The following is a 23214-nucleotide window of genomic DNA, read 5'->3' as shown; positions in this document are numbered from 1 at the left end:
TAGGCCTTTTAACACACACCTTTACGGGATTTACTAGAAAATGACCTCCCTCTTTATCTTTTACAGCCTTACATACACAAAAAATTTGTAAAAAAAGCGAAGGTCTAGAAACCTTTTGAGACAATTTATCTTTTGTGTGTAATCTTTACAGACCTTACCTACAAGACAAGAGATTTCTTATAAGCTATTTTACTAAAAAAAATCTAAGTTTGATTCTTAAGATAATTGTTATTGAGATGAGTTATTATGGCCTCAGCATCTAGCACAAGCGCTAAAAATCTTTTCCATGATTCTAAAGAAAAGCTTTGTGAAAGAGTACAGGTACATATTTATGAATAACATTTCTGTAAAAAATAAGAAAAAAAGGCTAACGATAGATTTTTTCGTATATTATATAGAATAAATTGATAAAAAACAGGGGCGGGGGACAGTTTTTATGTCAGGTTAGATTACTTGGATACTGAGCTAAGGCCCACTGCAGAGGTTAGGATTGGAATAGAAAAAAATATATGAAAGATAAGTTAAGGGGTTAGAGTTGATTAGTGATTAATTGTTACTTTGTGCGTGATTACGTTTAACACCAATTTTATTGGTCTAGTGAGTATACCTCGAGACCTAAATTATACAATTTTAATTTAGAATAACATAAGTAGTGTGGGTTCCCTTGTTCGCCAAATTCAGAAAGGTTCCAAATCCAACGATATTCTTGGACAGACAATCAAAAACTTTACTGCCACTGAGGTAAAATATTTTTTTTCATTGGTGGATTCCACTTCAGGACGCCTCCCCCCCCCCCCACATTATTTTTTTTATATAAATGAAACTCTATTTTGGGAAATTTGACAATGTCGACCCGAATAGTCATTTCATGATCTTGATGGGTTTACCAAGTAACTTTTTCAAATAGATAAAATCTCATTTTAGCAACTACAAAATTGCTTACTAAAGAATGATAAGAAGTAACATTGAACAACTTTACTTTAGGTACCAGATTTTACCAGCAATTTTATGAAATTAATTTTAAAAATTTAGAGTGCAATTAGCAACACCTCTGCCCAACTGGACAAAGCAAGTGTGTTGACCGCTCAGCTTCATGAACAAGCTGACCGATTAACTGTAACAGGAGATAAGATTAGCCAAGTTCGTGAACAGGTAACTTATTTTCTTGGTATGGTGCTCAACTTTTTATGATATGGAACGTTTTACATAGAATGAAGTTCCCGTCTAAACTAAAAAGTATTAAGCATTTTCTAATATTATAGTACACATCACATAAGAACAAAATAAAATATTTCATATTTTGAAAACTACTGAAATGGAAGAAGCCTTCACTTCTTTTTCTAAAACCATGAAGAAACCAAACTTTTTAGTCGATAAACCAAATATTAAACAAAAACCTAGTATATTCACTAAAAAATTACCATGGATCAATGCTGGAAGGTGCTTAGAATCACTTGCTCTCGTTCGTAGAAAGTTCCCTTTCATTCAGATCTAAAATTAAACTAAATACCTAAACTTAATTGTTTTTTTTAGGTACGAGATATGCAACGTTAAGTTCTAATTTTATCAAGAATCAACAATACAATTTGAAACAAAAACAAAGTAAATTAAAAGATGGGTCGAAGATCTAGCAGCTCCGAGTCTAGTGGATCAGATGGTCGTGGTAGATCCAATGGTGGAAAGTCCGGCAGACGGAGGAGAGGGAGGTCTGAATCAACAGATACTTCTGGAGACAGAAGCAGGTATTCATATATTTTAGATTTAACAATGTGCCAAAAATGATTATTCTAAATTTTCACTTGTGAAATCTTCAATTGCAGCGTATATTGTGTTCAAGAATTGAAGCCTTTTTTAATTAATAAAAAACGATGTTCGTGTTAGATTTTATGTTTTAAAATGTCATAGGTATTTATTTTTCTTACCATTCAGTTTTAGTTTAAAGTATTTGCAGTTGCGTTCTCGTTATATAGCATTGACTTTTTTAAGGTCTCGATCTCGAGAACGAAAAAGGCGTTTGATGGATTTAGCACATAATGGAGATTCAGCACCGAGAAAGGAATTCAAGAAAGGACCCCATTACGAAGACAAGGTAAATTTCTTAAATAAATTACATGGGATATTTTAAATTCTTAGAAATAAATTAATCTCTTTTTTGAAAAATATTTGTTGCATTAACTAATACCTATAGGAAGTAAAAGCATTTTTTTGCGATTTTCAAGGTGCTATATCTCTGTATCAAAAGTATTAGGTATTAGATTTAAAAATGTTCAATTTAATCATTGATTATTTGTGTTCTAGTCCCGACGTCAGCACCACCGGCGTGACCAAGGGGAGGACTACATGGCGGTTAGGCGGGAGCAGCGGGAAGAAGTGGGACTGCGAGGAGCCGCGGAAGTGTGGGGCAAGTCTCCGCAACACATTCAGGAAATTGCAGTATATGTATTATAGACTATTTGGGGGAAGGGGGGGATTTGAATTTCTCAGGAAGATTTTGTAATAAGGAAAAATTGAGAATTTTATTTCTGACATGGAATATTCTATTATATAAAGTAGTACGGTTTTTTGTCTGAAACACAAGATTTCAATAAGTAGTGATTTAATTGAATTGATTTCTCCATTTTAGGTGGGCTTGAAATAGGTCTTGGGATGGTTATAGGCTATAGCTCTGCCCTACCGCTTAGTAACTACATAGTTCCTTGATGCTTGGGGTGCAGTCGCTAGTTATACATATAACAGGAGGGTGCTAAGCTCATACTATAAACATTATTTAACTTTATATAACTGTATTTCCTGATTATATAAGAACAATCGATATATTATTACTTGGATGTTTCACCAGATTGTCATATACTCTGATAAAGTTATATTCACAGCTGGCTTGATGACGATATCCCCCATTTACCCCCTTTACCCCATCCCCTTTCCCCCTACTGGCAGGGGTGTATATTCTGCATGGGATCCCCGGCTCAGGGGGGGGGGGGGAGGGGAATAAAAAATAAGTGGTTGGAGGGGAAAAAAATGTAAAAATTAAGAAAACTGAAAACATTTTTTCCATTTCGCCCCTCTCCTTGGTTAAAAAAAACTAAAAAATGTGTTGTAGGAGGGATAAAATAAATAAAATATAGAATTCTTTAAATATTTTTCTATTTCCCCCCCTACTTTTTAAGAAAAATCTAGGGGGGGAAAAAAATAAAAAATTTTGTAGCAGGGGAAAAAAAATAAATCTCGTGCAGAATATACACCCCTGCCTACTGGATGAACGAACTGACCAATAAACAGTGGTGTATATTCTACATGGGATCCCCTGCTCAGGGGGGGGGGGGGAATAAAAAATAAGTGGTTGGAGGGGGAAAAAAATGTAAAAATTAAGAAAACTGAAAACATTTTTTCCATTTACCCCCCCCCCCCCTTCTTTGTGAAAAAAAACTAAAAAAATGTGTGGTAGGAGGGATAAAATATATAAAATATAGAAATCTTTTTTTTTCCATTTTCCCCCCTACTTGGTAAAGGGGGGGGGGGAATAAAAAATTTTGTAGCCGGGAAAAAAAATAAATCTTGTGCAAAATATACACCTCTGCCAATAAATGAAGTCCATATTAGCAAGCTAAATTGACGACAAATTATCCCATGTAAATCCACGTATATCTTAAATCCATTATGAGAACAGTGGTCATCACAACGACACAACGTAACTCGAAAAATATTTTTTTTATGATAATATAATATCATCTGCACAATTGATAGGATTCAGATCTAGAATCTGACGAGGATGAAGGTGGCAAGGAGAAGGACCGACACGACAAACATAAAAGTAGTCCACAAGAAAAGAAAAGCAAGAAAAAGAAAAAGGTTTGTAATTATGTACTTGTACGCATAGACTCCTTTGTAATAAAAATACGTGAAAATGCTAGAGAAATATAATTTAGGCCTGGATTCTCTCTATACCTATTAAAACAGTCTATTAGAGACATCCAACTCTTTGATTTTAGGTTTTTATTTTGATGAGTTTTGCATTTTTTTATGTTAGGTTATGTTAATTTCAAATTCTTAACTATTTTTCTGACATAGCCCGGATTGAGCCCAGTTCCGACTAAGAGTATAATCTATAGTTTTACTTAAAAATTGTTGGAATTGATTGCAAATAAACAGAAGAATTTTATTAGAAGGAGAAGAAGAAGAAGTCTAAATCATCCAAGAGCAAAAAGAAAAAGAAGAAAAAGAGCAGTGATAGTGAAGATGATAGTAGCGAGGAGGAGTGGGTGGAAAAAGATGTTATGGAGGTAAGCTTAGTAGACTGTCTCACACCATAATCATACAACAATTATAAATGCCAAACCTGAGCTCAGCTGCAGCCTTGTAATATAGCAGTATATGGCTAATATCTTTTTAGTGAAAAGAGTTGTATTGTTAAACATGGCGAATTTAAACACAAAAGTTTTCTATGAGTTAAAGTAACACGCAAGAAGCTTTATATAGTTCTTCACTTATTTTAGTTTCCTTCGCAATTACTAGTTACAGGGATGGCAAAATAAAAACCAAGTGGTTTAAATCAAGTGGTTTAAACCAAAAAAAAAAGCTAAAAAAAACAAAAAAAAACAAGGTGGGATGGTTTAAATGGTTTTTTTAATACAAAGGCCTATCTTTCCAGTTATATCCTTATAATAAAGTAACAGGATGTTTGTATGTGTGTTTGTATGTTTGTACCAAAGGATCTCGCTAACCGCTGAACCGATTGTGTTCTCCTTAATAGGGTAGCTTCTCTTAGGTCCCAGGAAGGTTTATAACTATTTTCTTTGGGGGTGGGACACCCCCAACCCCCCCTCCGAAATTTTTTTTTTGAAACTTTTTAACTAAATTTAAAAATGAGGGGTGGGGGGCAAACCCCTCCCCCCCAAAAATTTTTTTTTACTTTTTCTTACAAAATATAAAATAAAAAATTAAATTATTAAATTCGACTCTCTCCTCCTCAAGTGCCCCTAGAGGCCTTTAGGGGCCTAGCCGCTAGTCTTTTAATAATGTAAAAAATACAGTCAAAAACATAAATAGGGTCAAGCGGGGTAATAACCGGTAAGGGGCATTACCGGTAATTTTTTACCCACCTTCAGAAAATAACATTTTACTCCATGTTCCAAACGACTGACAGAAAAAAACATAAAAACAAATTTGTTCCTTATTAAATTGCCTACAAAAAATGAAATTTTTGTGAGATAAATTTTAAGGGTACTTTTTGGTTCTCAAAGTCGGACGAAAATTTTTTTTTCAAAAATTTTTTCACCTAGGTGTATAAAGATCGACCTACACAAAAATTGGTAAGACCTAGAACTGATCCGTAACAACCTTTTGAACTAAGAATTGCCCGCTCTTTCCAAATCCGTTGAGAGCCTAAATGTAGAGTTAATATTTTTTTCAAAAATGACCAAAGTTCGCGTGGGGTATTTTTCGGTAACGTCGAAAAAAAATTCAAATTCGATTTTTAAGATCAATTTTCAGGTTTTCTTTGGTAAAATCTAAAATTCAATATGGGCTTTTTAAGATTTAGGTCAAAAAGTGAATAGAACAGGTTTTTTTTATATAAAAAAATTTAAATTTTATTTTTTAAGAAAATTTTGGTGAAAAAAAAATCGAAATTTCTCGTCTTTAAAAAAAATGATTTTTGACATAGAAGGAATAGTCCGATCTTTATGAAAATTTTTGTGGATAATCCCTATAACCTATACTAATTATGATTATTTATGTTTGACTGGCCGTTTGGCCGTTTTTCATCGATTTGTTTTAGGTTGAAAAGACGTTACCCACAATGCCCCACCGTGGGGCATTTATCGGTAATTTCTTTGAGTCCAATTATGACAAACTTCTTAAAGTCCTAGGATAACGTCCTATTAGGACCTGATAGTCCTTTCCGTAAGCTTTCTAATGGTCTTGGTCCCATTTAAAAATATTAATATTTACCCCAATTTTTTTTCAAAAAACCGAAAAAATTACCGGTAATGCCCCGCCTCACCCTACCTAATTCAAAATTCTTTTAATAGTTTAAATCTTTATACTAAAGGGGTAGTTTCACGAAATGCATTTGAACTTAATTTAGTGAACCGCATATTTTTTCTTAGTTAATGGGGTAAACTACATTTAAATAGCATATATTTGAAATAAATTCAATTTTCTACCACGTAGTTTTTAAAATATCAAGACCTGAAAATTGTCTTTTTGTGATATATGCAATTTAAAAAGACGATTTTCAAGTCTTGATATTTCAAAAACTATGTGGTAGAAAATTAAAATTTTTTCAAATATATGCCATATAAATGTAGTTTAACCATTTAACCAGGATAAAATATGCTGTCTTAACCTCTTTTCGAGGAAGCCTTGTGTTTATCAAGTTCGAAATTAATTCCTTATCATTATCCTAAAACCAAGCGCAAATGTCGTCTTGTTTGACTTTCCTTCAGTAATAGACGCGGCATGGATTGTTTATATGCGCCCACGTTTCTTACTTTTTAATGAGATATGAGAGTGTGAAGATTTCGGAGAACAAAATTGGGCCTATCATTGGTCTCATAGTGTGTGAACGACCCTAGTATACCAGGGATTTGAAACCATAAGAACTTCAGGTAGAATTTGTTAATTTTATTAGGAAGAATGGTGTATAGGACGATTATATGTAGTTTTAAAAAGGCTTTAGCCAGCTAAGCATGAAACTTAATTATGATTAATATATGTTTTAGTAATTTTTATGTGCCTTTATTTTGCATTTAACAATCATTTATTAACCAAATAATTTTCCTTTAAAGCCAAAGTTTCCAAAGATTCTTAACCGTAGAGAAAAATGATTTTAAAAAGCAATTAAGATTACGTGGTTATAAATAACTGGAATTATGAACTAATTGATTTTGTAATTTCAGGACTTTGAAATAATTTCATCAATAAATCTATATTCAAACCTGCTGTTGAAACTTGATGGTTCCTGGTATTGGGGGTTTGTATGTTCGCCAACTGATCTCGTGAACTTCCCGCTAATTCGGAAGTCAAGCTCAACCAAAGTGTCATGGTTGAGACAATTTCAAATGATTGGAGTTTGAAGGAGCTGCACAAGCGAATTTCAAAGAAGTGAAGGTTGAAGTTTAGGCATTAGCAAATTTCAAATAACCTGATGGTTGAAGGCGCTGCACAAGCAATTTCAAATGGTTCTGAAGAATAGGCATTAGCATTCTTCAAAGAATCTGAAGAATAGGCGTTAGCATTCTTCAATAGATCAATAGCATATAGTGTATTGATGCAAAAAACATTGACAATTTTTCTGTGAAATAATTACCTAGTGAATCAATATGGTGCTCACTAAAAAGCAGAAAATTGAGCGAGCTATCGCTATTGGCAATGAAAGGCTAGAGGTGTTTGACGAACAGATAAAAGTGTTTTATGAAAATCTAAAAGCCTGCCAAAGTTTTAGTTCATGTGAAAATGTGAATTTAAAATCAATTCGTGACATTTTTAGTGAGGTCAAGGACCAATCTGACCTAATAAAAAGTCTAAAATCTGCCGTGGAGACTAGTGAGATGCGCAAGTTCAAGCGTGATTTGGATGAAGCTAGTGAACAGAAAACTGTTGCAGATAAAGTTTATGCGTCGTTGGAACAGTGTACGAAAATTCTTCACTGGCTTGACAATGATTCAGACGACGTGAGGTCGAGCACTGTCGCCAGGAACCTCGATGTCGTTGAGAAGGTGAGGATGGACATGGGAGTGCTTAAAATTTCCATGGAGTTGCGCCAAGAAGTACGTGATATGTACCGAAGGCTTAGAGAGATGGAACGTCGTTCATCTAACTCGGATAAGCTTGGTGTCTGTGGCACCAATTATTACGACAGTTATCATAGTCGTATGTTGCATGAGGCTAGTGCTAGTGTGAATACAGTCTACAAATCAAGTTCTGCGCCTAGCACATGTACCTTCCTGCTGCAAATAGTTCCAGTTGTAGCACCTGGCGGCGGCGCCTGCCATGCCGCCGTCAGGTTTGATTCTGGTGCAAATCTATCACTTGTGTCTGAGAAGTTGTCCAGCAAGTTGAAGCTGAAATCTACCGGCAGATATACAAACATTTCTGTTGCTGACGGTAGTGAATCATCCTGCCGCAATGTGGTGTTCTATCTGAAGGACAGGGATGGTAACTTGAGAGAATTTGAGGCAGCTGTTATGCCTAACCTCGGAGGTGGCAACGAGATGCGCTCGGTCCATCCGGAAACCGCCGCCGAAATATTTAAGATGCCGCCAGAAAGATTTACATATATTAGTGGAGGCTTAGATATCATCATTGGAAATACACATCCTGACGTGTTTCCATCAACCTACCAGAAAGTGGGCCAGTCTATGTTGTGGCGAACCATTTTTGGTAGTGGTTTTATCTGTACAAGTGCTGACTATGGAGCTGGTCAGCAGAAATCTGCGTATAAAGCTGCCGTAACTGTTGATGAGAGTGCGTGGCCGGTTGGTTCTGTCGTAGCTGTTGATAATGAGCCGGTTGGTACTGCCGTAGCTGTTGATAATGAGCCGATTGGTACTGCCGTAGCTGTTGATAATGAACCGGTTGGTACTGCCGTAGCTGTTGATAATGAGCCGGTTGGTACTGCCGTAGCTGTTGATAATGAACCGGTTGGTACTGCCGTAGCTGTTGATAATGAGCCGGTTGGTACTGCCGTAGCTGTTGATAATGAACCGGTTGGTACTGCCGTAGCTGTTGATAATGAGCCGGTTGGTACTGCCGTAGCTGTTGATAATGAACCGGTTGGTACTGCCGTAGCTGTTGATAATGAGCCGGTTGGTACTGCCGTAGCTGTTGATAATGAACCGGTTGGGTCTGCCGTAGCTGTTAATGATGAACCTGTTGGTTCTGCTTGTGATGCTGTTATTGAGAAACCTGTTATTTCTGCAGTTGACGCTGTTGTATGTGTTGCAGTCAAATCTGATGTTAAAGATACTGCCGTAGCTGTTGATAACATTGCTACGGCAGGTGAGGCTGTAGCCGTTCACAATGATGATGCTGAAATTGGTTGTGTTGCAGCCGGTTCTGATATAGAGGTTGGTGCTGTTGTGAATCAAGAATCGACCTGGCTGCTGCCAAGCTGGCCGCCCGACACAGGGTAAAGGGCCTGCAATATGGCGGGTGTTGCCGCCAGAAAGTTATTGAAAGTCTACCAACCCACAAATCTAATTTACAACATAAACTATTTATGTGTGAAAATGATCTTTTAAAGAAAAAATAATACAAGTTATATATTAAGCTTGTGAAGGGAACCTAAAAGGTTCTGTAAAGAATAAGTATTCATTATTCAACTAATTTTATTGTTCATATTTAAGCACAAAAATTCTACAAAATTGTTTAGACTTTTAAGCAGATTTTAAAAGATTTTGTTTCTTTAAGTATGACTTCGAAAAGCAAAAGTTGTGTGTATTAACTACCAAATGATTTTTGCAGATTTTTTTTAGATTGAGAAAAATAGATTTTTTAAAAGTATTTTCGAGGTATTTTTTTTCATGGTTCACGGTTGCTTAAATATGTTATTCTCAGAGTCTCATATGAGATAATGCATTAAAGTAAAGAACACAACATGTAAAATTATTATGATAATGTTTAAAATAATTTCTTATTATTATTTTTAAAAGATTATCGCAAAAAATCAAGATATTTGTTTTAAATTGTAAGCAAATAAAGGTTTTTCTTTCACTCCGGAGGCAAGGATTCCTAATAATCCACGCGTAAAGATTTTTTTCTTCATTCCGAGAGCAGAGATTCGTAGTAGATATGTACCTAGCGACTTCGGACAATTTTAAACCTTGAGAAGTATTTATAGCAATTATTTCCTAGGTACATATATTTTCGTTCATGTTTAAATATAAACTCTATTTTCTATGAGATAAGCATTTATAATAATGAACACGATGTATGATATTATTAAATTATTGATTATTATTTATATGAATATCACAGAATTAATTTAAGATAAACTATGCATATTTTAAATTAACCTTTCCTTCATTTTTATCGCAGATATTAAAATAAAAGCAGTTGTTAAAAATTATGATTAACAATTGATTCTTATTTTATGGAAATTGAGATTTTTTTTAGTAAAAAAAGCCACATTTTTCATATGCCTATTTTTATGCCTAAAATAAGAATCAAATGAAATGCGATTAAAGTTTATTCTATTTCATATGCTCAAATTTAATTTTATTGAGTTTAAATTCTTTTCAAAAGTACAATTCATTAAAAAACTTACCTGAAAAGTTTAACAAAAAGGAATAAATGTGTCGAGGTTGCGTGACTCGATATTTATTCTAAGAAAAAAAATCAAGTATTTTTTTAGCAGATTTTTTTAAAAATTATATATGAATTTCAATCAAGTAAAACATTTTTATTCAGATCAAGGAATGATTGAAAATTCATATTTAAAGTCTCATATTTTTTACAAAGAAAAATTGGTATTTTTTTCATAATTCCGATGAAAATTCTAACGAAGATATTATTATTTTGCTATTCTTTAAGTATTAAAAAGTTTATTGTTGATTAAGATAGTACAGTTCTTATTCATTAAGTTTGAAAAACTTTCTGCCCAAGGATTTTGAAATATTTTTTCTTACTACTCTTTTTGATGCTTAACAAATTTAGTTTTAAGTACCTATAAATCTTAATTTTCTTGTCTAAGATTTATTTCGTTTTATTTTACCATTATTGTTTACATTTCAACCTGATTTCGTAGGTACTTATTGATTTATTTATAATGATTTATTACCTATTGATTATGAAATGATTATTATTTAGTATAGTTGTTATATTTACAACATCATGATTAATAGGATTATCTATTTTAGGATTTGTGTATGTGATCTTGTGATTGTCATGTGCATGGAATGTTGTATGGTACAAACCAATCCCCATCCTTCTATCCTAAAATGTGAGGTATTATGAGTCCTAGTGAGGAGTATAATATTGTGTATGCATTTCACGGGGTTTCATTTAGTTAGGAGCAAAAATTGTCATGTTTTTCGGGATGTGGCTATTCTCATGTGATTATGGTGAGTTGAGTTTAGTGAGAAATGTTGCTAGTGCTCAGCGCAAAAAAACCTTGAATCTCGTTAAGGAAGTTAATTTGACTTTCAAACGGGGGGTGTGTCTTAACCTCTTTTCGAGGAAGCCTTGTGTTTATCAAGTTCGAAATTAATTCCTTATCATTATCCTAAAACCAAGCGCAAATGTCGTCTTGTTTGACTTTCCTTCAGTAATAGACGCGGCATGGATTGTTTATATGCGCCCACGTTTCTTACTTTTGAATGAGATATGAGAGTGTGAAGATTTCGGAGAACAAAATTGGGCCTATCATTGGTCTCATAGTGTGTGAACGACCCTAGTATACCAGGGATTTGAAACCATAAGAACTTCAGGTAGAATTTGTTAATTTTATTAGGAAGAATGGTGTATAGGACGATTATATGTAGTTTTAAAAAGGCTTTAGCCAGCTAAGCATGAAACTTAATTATGATTAATATATGTTTTAGTAATTTTTATGTGCCTTTATTTTGCATTTAACAATCATTTATTAACCAAATAATTTTCCTTTAAAGCCAAAGTTTCCAAAGATTCTTAACCGTAGAGAAAAATGATTTTAAAAAGCAATTAAGATTACGTGGTTATAAATAACTGGAATTATGAACTAATTGATTTTGTAATTTCAGGACTTTGAAATAATTTCATCAATAAATCTATATTCAAACCTGCTGTTGAAACTTGATGGTTCCTGGTATTGGGGGTTTGTATGTTCGCCAACTGATCTCGTGAACTTCCCGCTAATTCGGAAGTCAAGCTCAACCAAAGTGTCATGGTTGAGACATATGCGGTTCACTAATTTAAGTTCAAATGCATTTCGTGAAACTACCCCTTTATACTAAATTAGAATACTTTAATTTGGATATTATTAAAAAAACCAAAAAAAATTTCAAAAAAACCAAAAAAACCTGGTTTTTATTAATAAAAACCAATAAAAACCGGTTTAAACCAAATAAACCACACTGATTTGATCTTTTTAAAAAAAAACCTGTTTTTTTCCCATCTCTGACTAGTTACCTACTAGTTTTAGAGGATGTTATAAAATTAAGAATAGTTTATTTGATTCAAACTAAGTATGTATTACTAAAAATGTTTTTTTTATATATAGCAGAATTATACGCTTGTACTACTTTCTCTTTGATATATATATTTAATCCTATAGTAACCTATATTATTATTATAAAGCAAATTGAAATATTGGATGTTGAAAGGCCTAAGACGGTGAATAATTGAATAGAGAGACTTGTGTGCATGGGTACTACTCAGAGCTCGGAAGCCGCGCCTTTAGTCGCTTGGCTGCGACTGTATGTTGCTATTAGTGACTGCGACAGAGGGTGATTGAAATAAGGTTAGACTGCAGCTGTGGGTGTCTGGGGCTTGAAGTGACGTTGATCCTCCCAATCATTTATTTTCCTAGAATCCACTCTGTTTATTGCAGCCTGATATTAGATGCACGAATAGTGCGTCTCTAGCTTCCTAAAAGCTTCGTGGCTGAGCCTGGTTAAGGATGGCTGAATTTGAATTCAGGGGCTGCGGCTTACTTGGGTGGCTTATGTAAGCCGCGCAGTTGACATTGAGCCTTCTGTAAACCGCGCGGATGAATCTGCCGAGCCCCGGTACTAATGCTGCTGGCTATAATATATTCCATCCATATTCCCTACTTCATATAATTTTCTGTCCACGGTTGCAAAAGAAAATGACATAAAATGATAATATTTGTATTCTTTTCTTCAAATAATTCAGAATTTTTGCTTAGCTTGGTTTTTCTAAACTAATCGTGCATTTATGTATCCTTTAAGAAAGTAAAAGGATGCAATGTCTGTGTGTACTTTAGGATCTCGCTAACCGCTGAACCGAAATGGTTCTCCTTTACAGTTTAGCTTTTCTTATTTGGGGGGATGGTACCACCACCCTCCCAAGAGAAATCGCCAACACAGTATAAAGCGCCGCCCAGCGGATATTTTTGGTAAACCGCTGATCTTAACATAGATTAAAAAGAAAATATTTTACGTGTCTTTAGAGGCCTCTAGGTGTGTAGCCGCTAGTTTAGTATAAACAGATTGTGATTTGCATATGAATGAATGAATCATTGTTAAAACTTGCATTTTATTACTAATAAATTAGATTTTTAGTCCTTAAAAAATCTCTTATACAATGGCTTAATATACACATTACACATAGGTTACATTAATTATTATTATTCAAATTTTTTTTGTTGATCAATAATCTTGACTTGAATTTTCATATTTTTCATTCAATCCGTGGAATATTATCTAAATGTGCAACTTTACTAGAGACCTGAATTCAATTTAAGGCATACCTACTTAAATCTCTTCCTCTACCCACCCTCTTGACACTGAAGTTCAAATGGAAGTAAAAATAAATTGTCAAGCCATTTGGCATTCCTTACATACTAAAGTAGCTTGATGTAAGTGTGTGTCAACTAAGATCCCATAAACGACTGAACATATCATTTCTAATTATTTTTCAGGTATTTATATTGGTCCTTGAAAGGTTTTTGGCTATTTAACGAAGATAAGAGTACTAAGAGATATTTCCCTCGAATTAATAAAAACAAAGTCAATTTGTATTAAAATATTTTACTTTTGAATTGATAATTTTTTTTTTGATTTCTGGTCAATAACACACATAAAAATATTGATAATGATGTATTACCAGCCTCTATGGAGTTTTGTCACTACTGGAAAAAGGGGATCCTCCACCCTTAAGTATATTTTTTGCTAAGAATATTCCAACTACTACAGTGACCTTTTCATTTCTACTTCCATTTTAAATTCAGTGTGCTTTTCCTACCATCCATATATATTAGGAAATCTTCTTAGTTACGTAGGATAGCTAGCTAGAGATATTAGTCTATTAATAGATATTAGATATGCATTAAGTTATATCATCTTGTATTTAACTTACTAACCTGATGCATTCCTGTATTTGCATCCATACATTCATATCTTACCAGATAATTTACTCTCAAGATATTTAATATTTATATTTCTTTGTATATTCTTAAATAACTATTTTAAAATCTTCTATATTTTATAACAAAAACTATTTTTTACGTATTTCTAAGTTGAAGTAAAAAGCGGTTTTTTGTTTCGAATGAATTTAATTTAAACTGATTTTAAGTTAGGTAATAAAAAATCTACTTTACTAAGTTTATTAAAATAATTTTTCCAATGGACAAATTTTTCATTGCATTGAGCTAAATAAAGGATATTTCTTTTACAGAAAATCAAGTTTGCCTCTGATTTCTATCGAACATTAAAGTTCCATAAGATATTGTGTTATTTTCTTACAAGCAATTAATTTTTCTATTTGCGAAAAAATTGAAGGCATAGTTAATTTTCTTGATGAATTATTCCTTCCTAGATCTAATATGATAGGATATTATAGAAGAAGTGAATGCATAGATAGTAGATGACAGGCTAACAGGGATTAAAACTTGTCAAGGACATTATAGATTATGTATTAAGAGAGATTTGTCTTCAAGAGGAATTTAGGTTATACATACTACACACACATATCTTGAAATTATATTAGATAAAGTTGACTGAGAACAATAAGGACTAGCATAGCATGATAAAGATTTTAAAATGATCTTATGAGAAACTATGGCAAACTAAGTTAGTTTTAGACCTTTTTTATACTAATAGATGTAGAAAATACGTGGATATTATGACAAGGGAAAAATTGTCGTCAATATAGGTTGCTATTTCTCCTGTCATTTATTGGGCGGTTCGTTTATCCAGTAGGAGGATAGGGGATGGGGTTAGGGGGGTGAAGAGTTTGGATCTTTATTTAAACCCGCTACAAGTTACAAGGTGAAATTCGTAAAAGGTGAAATTCGTAAAAGGTGAAATTCGTAAAAGGACCAAGGAAATCTCCTGCAAAAAAAAAGGGGGAGGGGGATTTTTTTGTTTTTTGGGGGGTTGGGGGTGTCCCACCCCCCAAGAAAATAGCTTAAAACCAGTAGCATAATCCCTGAAAAGTAGAGCCCAATCGGTTCTGCGGTTACTGAGATCTTAAGCTTCAGACGGACAGACAGACAGACAGACGGACAGACATCGTTCTACTTTTTATTATAGATGATAATCTAGTAAGTAATAATACATCCATTTTTTTGCACTATTAACCCTGTTTTTACAAATACAACACAATTGATGGCTTAAAAACTTTGGGTACTCTTACTAAATCTTGATTAACTGATTCGAAACTATAAATACTAAAATTCTATGGAAAAATGTATAAATATCATCATTGTGGATGTACATATATTTTGGCCCTAAAATTAAAACAAAAATCAAAAATATACGATACAGAAACAATTAGAATTACTTTACTATAACAATAAGTAAATATAAAATCAGCGCCAAATGTATTTTCTCTTATAGTTACTGTAGGGATATTAATAAAAATAGAACTCTTACATTATAAACTATTTTTTCACCTAGGCTGTGAAAGCAAATACTGCGAAGCTGAAACAAGATTCTGACTCTGATTCTGACATGATTGGTCCCTCCCTGCCCAAGAAGGTGCAGCTCAGTCACAAGGAGATGGGTACCCAGCTGCTGCCTGGTGAAGGTGCAGCTATGGCCGCTTATATTGCTGAGGGTAAGAGGATTCCAAGAAGAGGTGAAATTGGTCTCACCAGTGATGAGATTTCTAAATATGAGGAGGATGGGTAAGCTTGTTAAAAGCGAAGCTTTTCTATAATTAGGGTCGGTCCGTCCGTCCATACGTCCGCCCGTCCGAGATAATTAGCTTTTATTAGTTAATTTAGGCATGTTAAAATTCTCCTATCGATCTCAAACTTTGCATGGTGATTCCTCTAGTAGTTAGGTACGATTTAGAAAGCTTAGCAACTCTATAATCATTACCAGAATGTCCGTACGTCCATTTTAAACATGTTGATTTTTCTACTTTTTTAACAACAAATTTTTGTGTGATCTAATTATCCGTTTGATCTGATTTTTGGTATATTGATTCCTGGAAAAACAAAAAACAATGTTATAAGCGAAGCAACACAATAATCAAGTCCTAAAGATGTAAGTATGCCCATAAACATTATCCTTTATCAAGCAGTTTTTCGATAAATTTACTTACAATTTTGCTTCGACTCTTATACTTTTATATTCTGATTATTCAGTTCAGACACTATACAAGTGTTAATGTCCGTTTGTCCTACCGATTCAGTGCTTCGCTTTTATGGATGTTGTCATCCTTGTTTCATGATAATTCCTTCATAATAAAAATTATTTTCAATTAATGGATGGCATTTTAAAAATATAACATCAAATTATTATTATGGTAAAAAAATCATAAAACCTAATGTCCTCTGTGAGAATGGAAAAATTGGACTGTAAATTTTAATGGTACCCAAAATTTTAAAAACACGTTCTCTTATTTGGCTGTTAAACTTTGGGGACTTTTATTATATATTGATGGATTGGTTTAAACTTGCAGCTTCCAAACAATCATTTATTTTTTTTAATTGTTAATGAGCTATAACAATTTAGTTGGGTAATGAGTGGTAGCCGTCACAGAAGAATGGAAGCTGTCAGGTTGAGAAAAGAAAACCAGATCTATTCTGCCGACGAGAAGCGGGCACTCGCCATGTTCAGGTATTTTGACAAGTTGACTATGAAAACCCTTATATTTTTTTATCATGTACTGTTCTCGATAAATTTTGCGAGAATCGAACATTTTCCATAAACTAAGAATTTATCTATATAAATGCTACTAACGGCAAAATTACTTAATGGACAATTAGACATGTAATGTTCGCATATCATCATAACCGATATTAAAAGACCTACACTTAATCTAAACGTAGCCAAGGCACAATAATGCAATCGTACAGATATTGCATAGCGAACCAGAAAGTGCAAAAAGGACACCAAATTTTACTTTACAGATATCCTTTTTTTCATTACATAAATGTATTGGTTAATAAATATTTCTGTTTTTTCTTGAATCATTTTGTACTGCATGTACTGTACATATAATGATTTCTTTTTATTTAGGGTTGGCAATCCGGAATCCGGGATCCGGAATCCGCCCAATTTTTGGGCAAATTTTGGAATCCGGATCCAGAATCCGTTTTTTAATAGCGGATTCCGGATTCTTAATTGGTATGCTAAAATTAGCGTCTTGAGTTTTTACTTCCAACTCTCGCTTTTTGAAGTCAAAGATTATCATCATTACATATAAAAAATTTTAAAATCTGGTTCGATTCTTGGAAGTGAATTATAGAGAACACCAAGAACATTAATTTTTAGGACATATGTAGCACTTAATTTTTTTGATTTTTTTAAAAAGCCTTTAAAAATACTGCTAGAATCCGGAATCCGCCAAAAATAAGAATCCGGAATCCGCAAGGAATCCGCCACTTTTTTTGACGGATTCTTTTAAGAATCCGGAATCCGAATCCGGCCCAAAAATTCGACGGATTGCCATCACTATTTTTAATACATGCAGAACCTTTACTATAATTATCACTATAAGAGCGTAGTAAAGCAGCAGTAGAAAAATAATAACATTATTCATATGACACATCCTAAGACAACTGAACTAAACCATTAAAACATTATTTTTATGAAAAATTTAATTACAAATTTGTATAGTAAAGAAGCTGCAATGACATTATTTTTTATATCAAGAAATATTACACGAACAATTTGAAAATTATAAATTTTGTTTATGCTACAAATAGAAAGAAAAAAGAGCATACTGTAATCCTTCCTTTACTTTATATTTCTTTTTACCTATCCAATCTTACCCTTTACATTGCTTAAACCCTCACCCCCCCCCCCCCACCCCCCACTTCCTGAGTTGTAAGTAATTTTGAGAAATGCATAGGTCCGTGAACGGGGCCATATTTCTTCTAAAGGCTGCAAGCATCAAAAGAAATTTCCATTAAAGGTTTGCAAATTCATTTCTTACTCGAGTATATTGTATGCATAATTTTGTTTGGCGGCCATTTTCAAGTGGAATTAGTCTTGGGGGTTTTGTTTATTCTTTGCGCATTTCTTAATTTCTTCAAAGTGAAAAGGATTGTTTGATATAATATACTAAAACTTACTTTCAGAGGGCATTTCAATACAAGGAAAATCTTAAAGTGGGTTAATTTCAACAATTCTGTGCGTAATAAGCGCAGCATTATTAGATAATAATGCATATCATAAAGCTAAATTATAGCACTATAATTTTTGTGTGCCCATCTAAAAAAAAAACATGAAAGAATGAGATGAATATCGCATGCGACTTACTTTATTTGTGTTTACTCAAATCACATTTCACTGACAGTTTTACGGCTAGACCCAAACTATAGAATAACTGCTATACCAAAAACAAAAACATATAGGCAGAAAGCTAACACTACTTAAAAAAACCTTTTTTAAACCACGCCAAAGATTTAAGGCCAAAATGTAATATGGGTAAATTTGGTAATATCAGGTTTTAAAATTGCAAGTTAACTTTAGGTCCATGTAAAAATAATAATTTGAAGCGAATCTCCCTTCTGTAAAATTATAAAAGTTAATGAAATAGAAAATTAGAGACATCAAATATTAAAGGGCAAGAATATTAAATTTCTGAGTATAATAAATGTATGATCCCCTCGTATTCCTTGAACTGATCTAATACTAGGATTTAGACAGATTGTTTGAAGCGATGATTACCGTATAAAATTGCAAATTTATTATATCTAAGAGTATTGATTATACGTGTCACCCTATTTCACTCTTAAAGGCTGATTTCGGTCTTAAAAAACTTTATGTGTTCTTATACAATTTTTTTAAATATTGCCTCTCAAATTTAAAATTATAAAAAAAAATTTCCAATGCTTTCCAACTAAAGAGAAAAAAAACTTACATTATTATTAGTGACCTTTCAATTTAATTCTACATTTTGCATTTTTTTTCCTCTCTTGGATTCAATCATACTTGCTTCTGCTTTTATTTTGATTTTCATTTAGGTATCATAAGCGTAAATTTAAAAAAAAAATTGGTTCTGAAATTTTTTCCCTATTCCCTCTTCTAAGGCAACTATGTTTCTATGAACTTTTTATTAAATCTGTTTTAGTTTAGTTATATTCACACTATTGAAGCTTAATGTAGCCAGCTAGAGTCTAGACTTCTTGGAAATAGACTAATTCCTTTCATACACATAAATATCACATACATTCAATTTCAAATATCCTTTAGGATTTTAGATAAGATTTATCACTTTTACAATAACACTAGAATTGAAATCAAACATGTATTGCTTTATATTTGAAACAATACTGATTTTAAGTGAATATCCATTGTGATTGGTCATAGTGCAGTTTATTAAATTATATATAAGCAAGGATGATTACCTTTATAAGCACAAAGCACAATAAAACATAGACGGAAAAAGTAAATTATAGAGCAGATGCTTAATTATTATGTAAATCATCGCAAGAAATTTCAAAGCATTTTAAGAAATTGGAATACTGATGGAACAAGTGATTTTTGTTGTTCGTATGCCATCAGTTAGTTATGGAGTAGAAGCCTAATTAATGGCTAACAGAAAAGTATTTTGTAAGACATTTATATATTTTTCATTCATAACATATTTTAGATAAATAATAAAACAGCGTGACGTTTAATAATGCCCCCTTTTTAACAAAAAATAATGTTTTGTGGGAACCCATACCTTACTAACTATAGTATATTAAGCATTTTATTTAGTTAATAATCCCCTCTAAATGTCTAGGCATTTACTAAATACTTAAATGGAAGCTTCTCCCCCCCATTTTATTTTTATTTCCTTTAACTTTGATGTTAAATAATTTTACCTAGATTAAAGACTAAATATAAACACTAATGGCAAAATGAAAATATATTAGATAGCTCATAATAAAGGGTCTTTAAGAAATATGAGCTAGAAATTAATTTGGACTTGATATACTCTTTCTGTTATTCGTTGGCTCTAAAGTTTTAGGGGTCCATTATTACATATTGATTAGGATGTACAAATTAAGTTTATCCAAACCAATAATTTTGTTCATGTTTTTTAAAAGCGAAGCTTTTCTATAATTAGGGTACGTACGTCTGAGACGGATAGCTTTTTTCGTTAATTTAGCCATGTTAGAATTGTCCTATCGATTTAATACTTTGCATGGTGATTCCTGTAGTAGTTAGGTACGATTTAGAAAGCGTAGCAACTCTATAATCCATTTTAAACATGTTGATTTTTCTACTTTTTTAACAATTCATTTTTATGTGATCTAATTATCCGATTGATCTGATTTTTGGTATATTGATTCCTGTTACAACAAAGTACAATATTATATGCGACGCAACTCAATTATCAAGTCCTAAAAATGTAAGTATGTCCGTTCATGTCCGTTTGTCCTACCGTTTCAGTGCTTCGCTTTTATGGATGTTTTCATCCTTGTTTTATCTTAATTGTACATTAATGCATTGTACCCTAAATTCCTCAGAACTTTTTTTAGAACGTAATAGAGTCGACGACAACTGTTTTCACGCTACAAAAAAAGTCTTCATAATAATGGTCTGTTTGTATTCTAAATATATTATAATTGATAATTTGGTAAGAAAATCCCTAAACCTAATTTGATTTATTTCATTCAAAAAGCCGCACTTCTACTTTCGGACTTAATCGTCCTTGTTTTATTATCATTTATGTTTACCCCTCAAAAGTTAAAAAGATTTGTTAGAAGATAATCTGTGTAATATTCATAAGTTTGCACAACTTTTCCAGTGGTCATCCAGAGACTTATCCTAGCAAGCACACAAAATAAAAACTTTTTTCCCAGAGAACTTAATTCAAGAAAGTTGATCCAATGAAAGGGATAAAAGAGAGAAATTGTCATGTTTCTTTTTAATGCTTAGTGTTTCATACATTTCCAATACATTTTTTAAGCCATTAACAATTATGTTCATAAATAAGCTGACAACCATTTCAATTCGTATCTTAGGTGTACGAGTTTCTTAAATCAAAATTTAATTAATTAATTTTTATGTTCTATATCCTTTAAAGTCATAAACTTTGTTATTATTTCAGCAAGGAGGAGCGGGTGAAGAGAGAGAACAAGATCCTGGGACAATTCAGAGATATGGTGCAGGACAAACTCAAGAAGATGTAGGTCAACCCACTTGGAGGGTCATCATCAACCTTTTTGCTGTTATTTTTTTCATAAATTATACTTAAGTACATTTTTAGTATTATGGGAATGAGATATGGCACCTACATATAAAAAAAAACTTTTTGCTTCCAACTGTTTCACTATTCAAAAATGTTACTGAACGTTATTTTTATCTTGTTGTGCATTTGTAAGCTGTAGCTAAAAAGGAAAAAGGAAAAAAAAGTTATTACTCGCATCGTATTATAAACAGCTTTCTGCGGATATAGAATGTACAATTATAAAATTAAAACCAGTTTTTTTAGCCCCGAGGTGCCGAAGGCACCGGCTAAAAATCTGGTTTTAATCCTATGATTGTACATTTTTATATTCGTAGAAAGCTGGATATAATACGATGCTAGACATAGTTTTTTCGTATGGATGAGAACCGGTTCCTATCCACCGGATTCAAATAAATACGAGAAATACTATTATTTCATTTCTAAATCCCTGTTTATTGGTATTAATGGCATTATTCTTTGTTTAAGTATAAAAATATGAATATTTTATAATACAAATGCTCTTCCATTTTTCATTTGCAAGTACTACTAAAAGCATATAAACTTGTTTTATGAAAAATATTAGTTATTGCTATGTAAGTTTTGAAACTAATCATATTTTATCAACTTTCAACCTTTGAAGGGATGCCTTATAATCTTAAAATAAAATACCAACAAATTGCTTTGTCGACTTCTGATTTTATTGATCCAACATATTTACCAAAGTTATTACGAATGATAAGTCAGGCTCAATTATAATTTTTTTCTGAATAAAAATAAAAATGTAATATATGTAAAATTATTTGTTTAAAATCCTATCATCTGATACTTCTTTAAAATAAATAGGGTAAAGCGGGGCGAACTCGGTGTTTTTTTCGGTTTTTTGAACCTGCAAATCGTTAAAATTATTTTTTTAAAATGGGACCAAGACAAGTAGAAAGATCTCGGAAAAGTCGATCAGGTCCTAAAAGGACGTAAACCTAGGACTTTGGGAAGTTTGTCAAAATTGATCTCTAAAACGGCACCGACTTCGCCCCGCCTTGAGGCGAAGTCGGTAGGGCATTTTCAAGCTTCGAAAAATCGATGACGTATTGATTTTATTACAGCATGCCCAAAAGGTAAAAGTTGCTAAATGTAATAAAGAGTATGCATAAAAAATTTTATTAAGATAGGTCAATTTTTTCTACCAAAAAAAATAATTTTTCCGAAGTACGCGAAATTTGACTTTTTTTTTCGAAATTTTTTTTGATAAAAAAACATAAAAATACTACTAGAAAAAATAATTTTTTATGACTTTAAAGGCCTGATCCTTAAAATTCAGGCAATTTTGAATATATTTGGCCAAAAAAAAAATTAGTTCTATTAGCAAAATTTCCTAAAAAAATCAAGTTGAAAAAAAGAGAAAAGTTTGGCAAAATCTGTGGTCGATTTTCCAGCTTCAAAAAAACCTATGACATATTGATTTAATTACAGTATGCCCTAAAGGTTAAAGTTGCTAAATGTAATAAAGAGCATTCACAAAAAAATTATGAAGATCGGACAATTTTTTCTACAAAAAAAAATAAATTTTTTCTAAGTACGAGAAATTTGACTTTTTTTCTCGAAAATTTCACTTTTTTATATAAAATTGAAAAAGTTAGTATAAAAAGTGAAAAAACCGAATTCGCCCCGCTTCACTTTTAGTTGATTTAAGAAAAAACTATACAAGTTTTTTTAAAGTTTTAAACGGAAATGGATAGCCTATTAGATTCTTAATAAGTCCCCTGAAGACGTCTAAGCTCTAGCTCTTACCAGTTTTTGTCCAACTTACCGTTTTTCCGACCGAAGCAAAAAAATCGAAAAAAAATTTTTTGTCGTCCGACTTTAAGACCCAATAAGTACCCTAAAAATTCATCTCACAATAATTTCATTTTATACTTTTGGTAGGCAATTTAA

The 23214-nt window shown here is 32.5% G+C and overlaps 2 protein-coding genes across 2 annotated transcripts; both read left to right on the top strand.

Annotated features, from left to right (window-relative positions):
• Nucleotides 1-246: 246 nt before the first annotated feature.
• On the top strand, nt 247-1554 carry BORCS7 (BLOC-1 related complex subunit 7). The gene is made up of 4 exons (XM_080159541.1): nt 247-321; nt 640-741; nt 1033-1152; nt 1534-1554. Exons 1-4 carry the CDS (start codon nt 247-249, stop codon nt 1552-1554), a joined length of 318 nt encoding a protein of 105 aa, XP_080015667.1.
• Nucleotides 1033-22124, top strand: LOC145315842 (uncharacterized). The gene is made up of 9 exons (XM_080155960.1): nt 1033-1152; nt 1534-1742; nt 1987-2089; nt 2299-2426; nt 3747-3849; nt 4164-4280; nt 15561-15790; nt 16626-16730; nt 21163-22124. Exons 2-9 carry the CDS (start codon nt 1615-1617, stop codon nt 21242-21244), a joined length of 996 nt encoding a protein of 331 aa, XP_080012086.1. The 5' UTR covers nt 1033-1152; nt 1534-1614; the 3' UTR covers nt 21245-22124.
• Nucleotides 22125-23214: the final 1090 nt, after the last annotated feature.

The sequence above is a fragment of the Acartia tonsa genome, chromosome 4 (genome assembly GCF_053477335.1).
Source record: "Acartia tonsa isolate MP-2025a chromosome 4, ASM5347733v1, whole genome shotgun sequence".
Taxonomy (NCBI): Eukaryota; Metazoa; Arthropoda; class Copepoda; order Calanoida; family Acartiidae; genus Acartia; species Acartia tonsa.
This window is presented reverse-complemented; position numbering and strand designations above follow the sequence as displayed.